This window comes from Heterodontus francisci, chromosome 13 (genome assembly GCF_036365525.1).
Source record: "Heterodontus francisci isolate sHetFra1 chromosome 13, sHetFra1.hap1, whole genome shotgun sequence".
Lineage (NCBI taxonomy): Eukaryota > Metazoa > Chordata > Chondrichthyes > Heterodontiformes > Heterodontidae > Heterodontus > Heterodontus francisci.
Genome location: NC_090383.1, coordinates 100,352,433 through 100,364,573, shown reverse-complemented (window position 1 = coordinate 100,364,573; position 12,141 = coordinate 100,352,433). Strand labels below are relative to the sequence as shown.

Below are 12,141 nucleotides of genomic sequence, written 5' to 3'. Positions count from 1 at the left end.
AAGGAGACCAAAACTGCACACAGTATTCAAGATGTGGTCTCACCAATGCCCTGTATCACTGAAGCATAACATCCTTACTTTTATTTTCAATTCCTCTCGTAAGAAAGGATAGGATTCCATGAACCACCTTTATTACTTGCTGTACCTGCATACTAACTTTTTGTGACTCATGCAGTAAAACACCTAGATCCCTCTGCACCTCGGAGTTCTGCAGTCATTTTCCGTTTAAGTAATACCCTGCTTTTGTTATTCTTCCTGCCTAAGTGAACAACTTCACATTTTCCCACCTTCTACTCCCATCTGCCAGATTTTTGCCAACTTGGTCAACCTATCAATATCGGTCTGCAAACTCCTTATGTCCTCTTCACAATATACTTTCCTACCTATCTTTGTGTCATCTGCAAATTTAGCTACCATGCCATCGCTCGCCTCATCTAAGTCATTGATATAAATTGTAAAAAGTGAGACCTCACCACAGACGCCTGCGGGACTCCACTTGTCACATCCTGCCACTCAGAAAAGGTCCCATTTATGTATACTCTCTGTTTTCTGCCGGCCAGCCAATCTTCTATCCATGTTAATATGTTACCCACTACACCATGAGCTCCTATTTTGGGCAATAAACTTTTTATGTGGCACCTTGTCAAATGCCTTCTAGTAATCCAAGTACAGTACATCACTAGGCTCCCCTTTATCCATGGCACATGTTGCTCCTTCAAAGAACTCCAATAAGTTGGTTAAACATGATGTCCCTTTCACAAAACCATGCTGACTATTCGCGATTACCTTGAGTTTTTCTAAGTGCCCAGCTATAGCCTCCTTAACATAGAACATAGAACATAGAAAATACAGCACAGAACAGGCCCTTCGGCCCACGATGTTGTGCCGATCCTTTGTCCTCTGTCAAGGACAATTTAATCTATACCCCATCATTCTCCTTTATCCATATACCTATCTAAAAGCCGTTTGAAAGTCCCTAAAGTTTCTGACTCAACAACTTCCCCAGGCAAGGCATTCCATGCCCCGACCACTCTCTGGGTAAAGAACCTTCCCCTGACATCCCCCTTATATCTCCCACCCTTCACCTTAAATTTATGACCCCTTGTAACGCTTTGCTCCACCCGGGGAAAAAGTTTCTGACTGTCTACCCTATCTATTCCCCTGATCATCTTATAAACCTCTATCATGTCACCCCTCATCCTTCTCCGTTCTAATGAGAAGAGGCCTAGAATGTTCAGCCTTTCCTTGTAAGACTTATTCTCCATTCCAGGCAACATCCTGGTAAATCTCCTCTGCACCCTCTCCAAGGCTTCCACATCCTTCCTAAAATGAGGCGACCAGAACTGCACACAGTACTCCAAATGAGGCCTCACCAAGGTCCTGTACAGCTGCATCATCACCTCACGGCTCTTAAATTCAATCCCTCTGCTAATGAACGCTAACACCCCATATGCCTTCTTCACAGCCCTATCCACTTGAGTTGCAACTTTCAACGATCTATGCACATAGACCCCAAGGTCTCTCTGCTCCTCCACATGCCCAAGAACCCTACCGTTAACCCAGTATTTTGCATTCGTGTTTGTCCTTCCAAAATGGACGACCTCACACTTTTCAGGGTTAAACTCCATCTGCCACTTTTCAGCCCAGCACTGCAACCTATCCAAGTCCCTTTGCAGACGACAATAGCCCTCCTCGGTATCCACAACTCCACCAACCTTTGTATCATCTGCAAATTTACTGACCCACCCTTCGACTTCCTCATCCAAGTCGTTAATAAAAATCACAAACAGGAGAGGACCCAGAACTGATCCCTGTGGCACGCCACTGGTAACTGGGCTCCAGGCTGAGTATTTACCATCTAAGACCACTCTCTGCCTTCTATCAGTTAGCCAATTCTTAATCCAACTGGCCACATTCCCCACTATCCCATGCCTCCTGACTTTCTCCATAAGTCTACCATGGGGGACCTTATCAAATGCCTTACTAAAATCCATGTACACCACATCCACTGGTTTACCCTCATCCACTTGCTTGGTCACCTGCTCAAAGAATTCAATCAGGCTTGTGAGGCAAGACCTACCCCTCACAAAACCGTGCTGACTGTCCCGAATCAAGCAGTGTCTTTCCAGATGCTCAGAAATCCTATCCCTCAGCACCTTTTCCATCAACTTGCCTACCACCGAAGTAAGACTAACTGGCCTGTAATTCCCAGGGTTGTTCCTATTCCCTTTCTTGAACAGGGGCACAACATTTGCCACCCTCCAATCACCTGGTACCACCCCCGTCAACAGAGAAGATGAAAAGATCATTGCCAGCGGCTCTGCAATTTCATCCCTTGCTTCCCATAACATCCTTGGATATACCCCGTCAGGCCCGGGAGACTTGTCTATCTTCAAGTTATTCAAAAACCCCAACACATCTTCCCTCCTAACGAGCACTTCCTCGAGCTTACCAGTCTGTTTCACACCGTCCTCTTCAGTAATACACCCCTTCTCATTCGTAAATACCGAAGAGAAGTACTCATTCAAAACCTCACTTATCTCTTCCGGCTCAACACACAGTCTCCCGCTATTGTCCTTGACCGGACCTACGGTCCCCCTAGTCATCCTCATATTTCTGACATACGCGTAAAAGGCCTTGGGGTTTTCTTTTATCCTACCCGCCAAGCATTTTTCATGCCCTCTCTTAGCTCTCCTAATCCCTTTCTTCAGATCCTTCCTGGCCATCTTGTATCCCTCCAGAGCTATGCCTGTGCCCTTTTTCCTCAACCTTATATACGCATCCTTCTTCTTCCTAACAAGACTCTCAACCTCTCTTGTCAACCACGGTTCCCTCACATGCCCATCCCTTCCCTGTCTGACAGGGACATGCTTATCAATGGCCCCTACTATCTGCTCCTTGAAAAAGTTCCACATTTCGACCGTGCCCTTCCCTGCCAGCATATGCTCCCAACTTATGCTCCTCAGTTCCTGCCTGACAGCATCATATCTACCCTTCCCCCAATTGTAAACCTTGCCCTGTTGCACATACCTATCCCTCTCCATTACCACAGTGAATGCTACAGAATTGTGATCACTATCTCCAAAGTGCTCGCCCACCAACAGCTCTATCACTTGCCCTGGTTCATTACCTAGTACCAAATCCAATATTGCCTCCCCTCTGGTCGGGCAGTCTACATACTGAGTCAGAAAAGCTTCCTGGACATACTGCACAAACACTACCCCATTCAAACTATTCGATCTAAAGAGTTGCCAATCAATATTTGGGAAGTTGAAATCCCCCATAATTACTACCCTGTGACTTCTGCTCCTTTCCAAAATCTGTTTCCCAATCTGCTCTTCCACCTCCCTGCTGCTATTGGGGGGCCGATAGAAAACTCCCATCAAGGTGACTGCTCCTTTCCTGTTCCTGACCTCAACCCACAGTGCCTCAGTCGGCAGATCCTCCTCGAAAATTCTTTCAGCAGTTGTTACACTATTTCTAACTAATAATGCCACCCCCCCACCTCTTTTACCACCATTCCTAATCTTATGAAAACATCTATAACCAGGTACCTCCAAGAACCATTCCTCCCCCTCACCTATCCACGTTTCAGTGATGGCCACAACATCGTAGTCCCAAGTGCCCATCCACGCCTTCAATTCACTCACCTTATTCCTGATGCTTCTTGCGTTGAAGTATACGCACTTCAACCCTTCTCCGTGCCCATCTGTCCTCTGCGACAGTGCTACCTTCCCCAATACCTCACTACACTCTTTGTCTTTCTGAGTGGACCCACTGGTCCCTGGACTACAAGTCCGGTTCCCATCCCCCTCCCAAACTAGTTTAAACCCTCCCGAACAGTACTAGCAAACCTCCCTCCCAGGATATTGGTGCCCCTCTGGTTCAGATGCAGCCCGTCCTGTTTGAACAGGTCCCATCTTCCCCAGAATGCAGTCCAATTATCCAAGAACTGGAAGCCCTCCCTCCTACACCATTCCTGCAGCCACGTGTTCAGCTGTGCTCTCTCCCTATTCCTAGCCTCACTATCACGTGGCGCCGGCAACAAACCAGAGATAACAACTCTGTCCGTCCGAGCTTTCAGCTTCCAGCCTAACTCCCTAAACTCACTTCTAACATCTGTGCCACCCTTCCTTCCTACGTCGTTGGTGCCAATGTGCACCACGACCTCTGGCTGCTCCCCCTCCCCTTTAAGGATCCTGAAGACACGATCACAAACATCACGGACCCTGGCACCAGGGAGGCAACAAACCATCCGTGCGTCTCGCTTGCTCCCACAGAACCGCCTGTCGGTACTCCTCACCATCGAGTCCCCGATGACTAGTGCTCTCCCGTTCTCCCTCCTTCCCTTCTGAGCCACAGTGCAGGACCCCTTAATGATCGATTCTAACACCTTCCCCACAACAGACGTCAAGCTAACTGGCCGACAAAAAGAACAAAGAACAAAGAAAATTACAGCACAGGAACAGGCCCTTCGGCCCTCCAAGCCTGCGCCGATCCAGATCCTCTATCTAAACATGACGCCTATTTTCTAAGGGTCTGTATCTCTTTACTTCCTGCCCATTCATGTATCTGTCTAGATACATCTTAAAAGACGCTATCGTGCCCGCGTCTACCACCTCCGCTGGCAACGCGTTCCAGGCACCCACCACCCTCTGCGTAAAGAACTTTCCACGCATATCCCCCCTAAACTTTTCCCCTTTCACTTTGAACTCGTGACCCCTAGTAATTGAATCCCCCACTCTGGGGGAAAAAGCTTCTTGCTATCCAACCTCATGATTTTGTACACCTCAATCAGGTCCCCCCTCAACCTCCGTCTTTCTAATGAAAATAATCCTAATCTACTCAACCTCTCTTCATAGCTAGCGCCCTCCATACCAGGCAACATCCTGGTGAACCTCCTCTGCACCCTCTCCAAAGCATCCACATCCTTTTGGTAATGTGGCGACCAGAACTGCACGCAGTATTCCAAATGTGGCCGAACCAAAGTCTTATACAACTGTAACATGACCTGCCAACTCTTGTACTCAATACCCCGTCCGATGAAGGAAAGCATGCCGTATGCCTTCTTGACCACTCTATTGACCTGCGTTGCCACCTTCAGGGAACAATGGACCTGAACACCCAAATCTCTCTGGACATCAATTTTCCCCAGGACTTTTCCATTTACTGTATAGTTCACTCTTGAATTGGATCTTCCAAAATGCATCACCTCGCATTTGCCCTGATTGAACTCCATCTGCCATTTCTCTGCCCAACTCTCCAGTCTATCTATATTCTGCTGTATTCTCTGACAGTCCCCTTCACTATCTGCTACTCCACCAATCTTAGTGTCGTCTGCAAACTTGCTAATCAGACCACCTATACTTTCCTCCAAATCATTTATGTATATCACAAACAACAGTGGTCCCAGCACGGATCCCTGTGGAACACCACTGGTCACAAGTCTCCATTTTGAGAAACTCCCTTCCACTGCTACTCTCTGTCTCCTGTTGCCCAGCCAGTTCTTTATCCATCTAGCTAGTACACCTTGGACCCCATGCGCCTTCACTTTCTCCATCAGCCTACCATGGGGAACCTTATCAAACGCCTTACTGAAGTCCATGTATATGACATCTACAGCCCTTCCCTCATCAATCAACTTTGTCACTTCCTCAAAGAATTCTATTAAGTTGGTAAGACATGACCTTCCCTGCACAAAACCATGTTGCCTATCACTGATAAGCCCATTTTCTTCTAAATGGGAATAGATCCTATCCCTCAGTAATTTCTTCAGAAGCTTCCCTACCACTGACGTCAGGCTCACTGGTCTATAATTACCTGGATTATCCCTGCTACCCTTCAAGGGGTTGTCCCCTACAAGGGGACAACATTAGCAATTTTCCAGTCCTCCGGGACCTCACCCGTGTTTAAGGATGCTGCAAAGATATCTGTTAAGGCCCCAGCTATTTCCTCTCTCGCTTCCCACAATAACCTGGGATAGATCCCATCCGGACCTGGGGACTTGTCCACCTTAATGCCTTTTAGAATACCCAACACTTCCTCCCTCCTTATGCCGACTTGACCTAGAGTAATCAAACATCTGTTCCTAACCTCAACATCTGTCATGTCCCTCTCCTCGGTGAATACCAATGCAAAGTACTCGTTTAGAATCTCACCCATTTTCTCTGACTCCACGCATAACTTTCCTCCTTTGTCCTTGAGTGGGCCAATCCTTTCTCTAGTTACCCTCTTGCTCCTTATATATGAATAAAAGGCTTTGGGATTTTCCTTAACCCTGTTTGCTAAAGATATTTCATGACCCCTTTTAGCCCTCTTAATTCCTCGTTTCAGATTGGTCCTACATTCCCGATATTCATTCAAAGTTTCGTCTTTCTTCAGCCGCCTAGACCTTATGTATGCTTCCTTTTTCCTCTTAGCTAGTCTCACAATTTCACCTGTCATCCATGGTTCCCTAATCTTGCCATTTCTATCCCTCATTTTCACAGGAACATGTCTCTCCTGCACGCTAATCAACCTCTCTTTAAAAGCCTCCCACATATCACATGTGGATTTACCTTCAAACAGCTGCTCCCAATCTACATTCCCCAGCTCCTGCCGAATTTTGGTATAGTTGGCCTTCCCCCAATTTAGCACTCTTCCTTTAGGACCACTCTCGCCTATAGTTACCCGTTGTCTGCCTCCACCCCCACCCTCCTTGAATAGAGGGGTTATATTTTCTATTTTCCAGTCTGATGGAACCTTTCAGAATATTGCAAATTTTGAAAAAATTATCACCAGTGCATCTACTACCTCATTAACCACCTCTTTTAAGAGCCTAGGATGAAGCCCATCAGGACCTGGGGGCTTGTCAGTCTGCAGCTCCATTAGTTTGGTCAGTACCGCTTCCCTGGTGATTGTAATTTCACCAAGTTCCTCTCTCCCTTCCACCTCCTGATTTACAGCTATTACTGGAATGTTTATTGTATCCTCTATCATGAAGACAGAAGCAAAATATCTGTTCATTGCATCCGCCATTTCCTTATTTTCTACTATTAACTCCCCATTCTCACTCTCTAGAGGACCAACACTCACTTTACTTACTCTTTTCCTTTTTACATACCTGTAGAAACTCTTGCTATCCGTTTTTACATTTCTAGTTAGCTTCCTCTGGTATTCTAATTTCTTTCTCCTGATTAACCTTTTAGTCATTCTCTGCCATTCTTCATATTCTGACCAATCATCTGACCTGCCACTCATGTTTGCACAATTATATGCCTTTTCCTTAAGTTTGACTTCTTTAATTTCTTTAGTTAACCACGGATGGTGGGCCTCCTCTTAGAATTTTTCTTTATAGTAGGAATATACTTATCCTGAGTATTCTGAAATATCCCCTTGAATGTCTGTCACTACTTCTCTATTGATCTATCTCCTAGCCTAGTAACCCAGTTCACTTCAGCTACTCAGCTTTCATGCCCACATAGTTGCCCTGATTTAAGTTTAAAATACTAGTCTTAGGCTCACTCTTTTCTCTTTGTTTCAAACTAGATGTAAAATTCAATCACATTGTGGTTGCTGCTACCTAGAAGTGCCTTTACACTGAGGTCATTAATTAATCCTGTCACATTACACAATACCAAGTCTAATATAACCTGCTCTCTGTTGGTTCCAGAACGTGCTGCTCTAAGAATCTATCTCAAAAGCAATGTATCAGCTCCTCATCCAGGCTACTATTGCCAATCTGATTTTTCCAGTTTACATGTCGATTAAAATCACCCATAATTACTGCCGTCCCTTTATCACAAGCACCCAATATTTCCTGTGTACTTCATCCTACATTATGGTTACTGTTAGGCGACCTGTAAACCACTCCCACTAGTGACTTCTTTCCCCTACTATTGCTCATCTCCACCCAAACCGATTCTACATCCTGATCTCCTGAACCAATGCCATCTCTAACTTTTTAACCAATGCTACCCTTGATCCTCTTGGATTTTACAAAGTAGCTTTAGTTTTCAGTTTGACTAGGTGGTAGATTGGACTTGTTAGTTGATTAGTTTAGGACAGATTTTCATCTTGCCCTGGCCATAAAGGATCATCCGGCTGGAGTGTGTAGAAAATAATCTGGTGACATGGATCACACACCTGCAATGGAGCCAGCCCAACTTTTCATCTATGGTAACACTTTATGCCCAAGTGTAATAAGAGGAAGATATGTCACTATATTTTCTTTTTTGGGTGTGATGGAGTAGCAATAATTTATACAACAAATGTTTTACTTTTTCTGCATTTCTTAAGGGTTTTGAAGATTGCATTGTCTTCGATGAATTAATGGACCAGTTTCACAATGATATCTGTAAGTCTGTAAAACTTGTGGAAATTGCACAATGATGTCATGTTATGATATAGTTGCAGTCTTCTCCAAACCAGTTTTAATCTGTGTTCACATCAAAAAAGCAGTTCTATAAGCAATGATCCTGCATTGATTTTAGCTCTGGCTTTCAGCTCCAACCTTTCTCTATTAACTGAAAAAGCTACAGATTCACAAAAGTACCGATTCTATTACAATTCCTTTCTATGTTGCACACTTCTTATTCAGGCATCACTATACTGTGTCACACAGTTACACAATCACTTACACATTCCTACCACTGAATGGAATTTACAGCACTCTCGGTTTCCATACCTACACCCACATTATTACTAATGCACTCTGAGGAATATTCATTTTCTCTATTTATTTGAGCAATTAAAGGAGACTCGTTGAACTCATTCCCCAACAGTGCATTATATGGCAATGATGCAAAAATTCCTACTGTTTCATCCACCCAAGACATATACCCTCACTGCACTTTGACTAAAGGTATAATCATTCTCCCAAAATACCATTAATATAAACACTCTGTCCTCTGCCCTCTAGAAATTGCTTCATCATGAATTTCGGGCTATACTGCAGAGTTTTTCTTGTGAGTGGGCACCGCAGGATTTTCTGTCTGTTAAAATCAATGGATGGAAATCCTTCCAGGGTGTAAGTTTCCACATCTGAATTCCTGATATGTGCCCCACATACCACAAAAAATGAGGTTCTATGTATGTAAACTGTAGGAAATAGATTTGAACCAAGGTCTGTGTCCCAGTTGCTAAATTGTCCTTGTACAATCCAATAGTTTGCAAAGGTTTAAAAAAAAACAAGCAATTTACAAGCTCAGATATGGCCCTTGAAATCCAAAAAGCACAACAGATCCCTGTGATCTGAATTCCTTTAAACCATTCAGCATTGTTAACATTGCATCTGGGCCCCAATGGCATTATGGGACCCAATTTGCATGCATCTATGAAGCAGCTGCCTGCTTTTATGGTGGACACCTTGACTGCATAAGAAAAGTGCAGAGGGTAGAAGCCAAGTGGGAATGGGGTAGTAAGTACTTCCAGCTTATTTTAACTGCATACTGACCAATTGTTTGGTAGCACATTTGTGTAATTTGTGAGATGTTCCCAATTTTGACTTTGAAGGAGGTGGACTCATAACAATTGAGGGGAGAGATGACCTTGACTGCTCCTGCCAGTACTGTTCCTATGGTGATGGCACAACTCTGCAATTGCCTCCCTGCTGACCTAGAACCTCCAGACTTCCATCTGATAAATGAAAAATCAAGGCTGCATTTCAGTACAGTTATTAAGATATGCATACCTAATGAAGCTCAAATGTTCCGTGCAAGAGCAAAGAACGGGAGGAGCAAACATGAATAAAGAGAATGTGTGGCGCATGTTGCAAGCAGGGACCAATAAGGTCACTAATTCCTGATGGTTATAATCCCTGTTTTCCCACTTATCACTGGTAGGACCAACCCAATTAAAAACAAATTCATCCATTGTTACTAAATGTTATAAGGAGCAAAATTTGTAAACTGGTATCTTGTCATCGTTCCTTTATATTGTTTTATTTTTTTTTCTTTGGGCCTCCTTATCTCGAGAGACAATGGGTAAGCGCCTGGAGGTGGTCAGTGGTTTGTGAAGCAGCGCCTGGAGTGGCTATAAAGGCCAATTCTGGAGAGACAGGCTCTTCCACAGGTGCTGCAGAGAAATTTGTTTGTCGGGGCTGTTGCACAGTTGGCTCTCCCCTTGCGCCTCTGTCTTTTTTCCTGCCAACTACTAAGTCTCTTCGACTCGCCACATTTTAGCCCTGTCTTTATGGCTGCCCGCCAGCTCTGGCGAACGCTGGCAACTGACTCCCACGACTTGTGATCAATGTCACAGGATTTCATGTTGCGTTTGCAGACGTCTTTAAAGCGGAGACATGGACGGCCGGTGGGTCTAATACCAGTGGCGAGCTCGCTGTACAATGTGTCTCTGGGGATCCTGCCATCTTCCATGCGGCTCACATGGCCAAGCCATCTCAAGCGCCGCTGACTCAGTAGTGTGTATAAGCTGGGGGTGTTGGCCGCTTCAAGGACTTCTGTGTTGGAGATATAGTCCTGCCACCTGATGCCAAGTATTCTCCGGAGGCAGCGAAGATGGAATGAATTGAGACGTCGCTCTTGGCTGACATATGTTTACAATGCTAATATAGAGCACTTCACCAATCCCCAACCCCATGGCCATCTGATCTTCATGAAGTCAAATGAGAACATGGATGTGGAGTGCTACCCACAATCCACTGTTTCTATTCATGGCAACACTTCATGATGTCAGATGAGGAAGAATTCAGCACAAAGTATCCGCTCCCAGGCACAAGAACAATGGGAAACTGAGAGACGAGTAATGGTACAGGATTTTATAGGAACTCTGATTACTACGCTGCTACTTTAATATATGACCTTTGTGAATTCACGCACAATGCATTCTTATTGGTTCACTTTCAAATTGACAATGTCACTCATTTATGCAAAAAATTAGTGTCCTTCATAAAACTGACTAATTATATGAATATTTCTACATTTGCAGCCAAATGTCTTCCAGAGTTTTCAAGGTTGCGTGTACCTGATTGCCATGCTATAGCTGATCTGGCCATGTACAACTATGTGGAGGTATGTGGCAAATAGCTCCAAAGACACTTTTATAATAAACCCTTTAATTTAGTAACAGGATCCCATGTTAGAAGATCTAGATTTGTTTCTGCTTTGAGTCGTGCATATTCAAGTGGTTGATTTAGACTAATATTTCTCAATGTATCACAGAGGATTGAATCAGTATCCACAATCGTCCATTCAATGAGATCTTGATTTTCATGATGATACTCTGGATAGTTGACATGTGGAGGCAAATTTTATACAAGAACAGCCTATTCTCGTTCAAGTGGATCCTTTTACTGCTCTATGTAGCCTGGGTAATAGTGCTTCCTAATGGCATTTTATTGTTTTCTTTTGCTGGAAAGCAAGGAAAATTAAGGGAATACTGTTCAATCTGAAATAACAGAAAGGGAAGGTCTGGGATCGGGTAGAGGGCAGGAGACATTAAATGACAAAGCTGTCATGCAACAAAACACAAGAGGAGTGGTAATAGTCGTAGCAAAAGACTAAGCATTTTTCATGAGAAAGTGTTAATGGTAGAATAATGAACGGCTCTGTCCGAAAGCAAAACATATAAAACAAGTCTAAGATTGGCATATGGTTTAAAAAAAAAATCCACAATCAAAATGGCAGTCATGGTCTGAAATAGTTAAACTCAATGTTGAGTCCAGAAGGCTTTAGAGTGCCTAATCAGAAGATGAGGTGTTGTTCCTCAAGCTTGCGTTGAGCTTCACTGGAACACTACAGCAGGCTGAGGTCAGAAATGTGGGCGGGCGTGAGTGCAAAGTGGTGAATTAAAATGGCAAGCAACCGGAAGCTCAGGGTCATGCTTGCTGACTGAGCGGAGGTGTTCCACAAAGCGGTCACTCAGTCTGCGTTTGGTCTCCTCAATGTAGAGGAGATGTATTGTGAGCAGCCAATACAGTATACCAAATTGAAAGAAGTACAAGTAAATCGCTGCTTCACCTGGAAGGAGTGTTTGGGGCCTTAATTGGTGAGGCGAGTGGAGGTAAAAGGGGAGATGTTACACCTCCTGCGATTGCGTGAGAAGGTGCCGTAGGAAGGGGAAGAAATGTCGGGGGTGATGGAGGAGTGGGCCATGTGTCGGGTTCAGGTCAGGTCGGGCATTTAAAAAAGTTAAAGGACTCGGGCC

At 44.5% G+C, this 12,141-nt stretch overlaps 1 protein-coding gene across 2 annotated transcripts in view; it reads left to right on the top strand.

Moving 5' to 3' along the window:
• The window catches only part of LOC137376534 (kynurenine 3-monooxygenase), a 41,796-nt gene that overhangs the window by 20,952 nt on the left and 8,703 nt on the right, over window positions 1-12,141 (top strand). For both annotated transcript variants that reach the window (XM_068045275.1, XM_068045276.1), the window contains exons 11-12: window positions 8,278-8,335; window positions 10,924-11,006. In XM_068045275.1, the coding sequence (XP_067901376.1) occupies window positions 8,278-8,335; window positions 10,924-11,006 (141 nt within the window). The remainder of the gene's footprint in view (window positions 1-8,277; window positions 8,336-10,923; window positions 11,007-12,141) is intronic.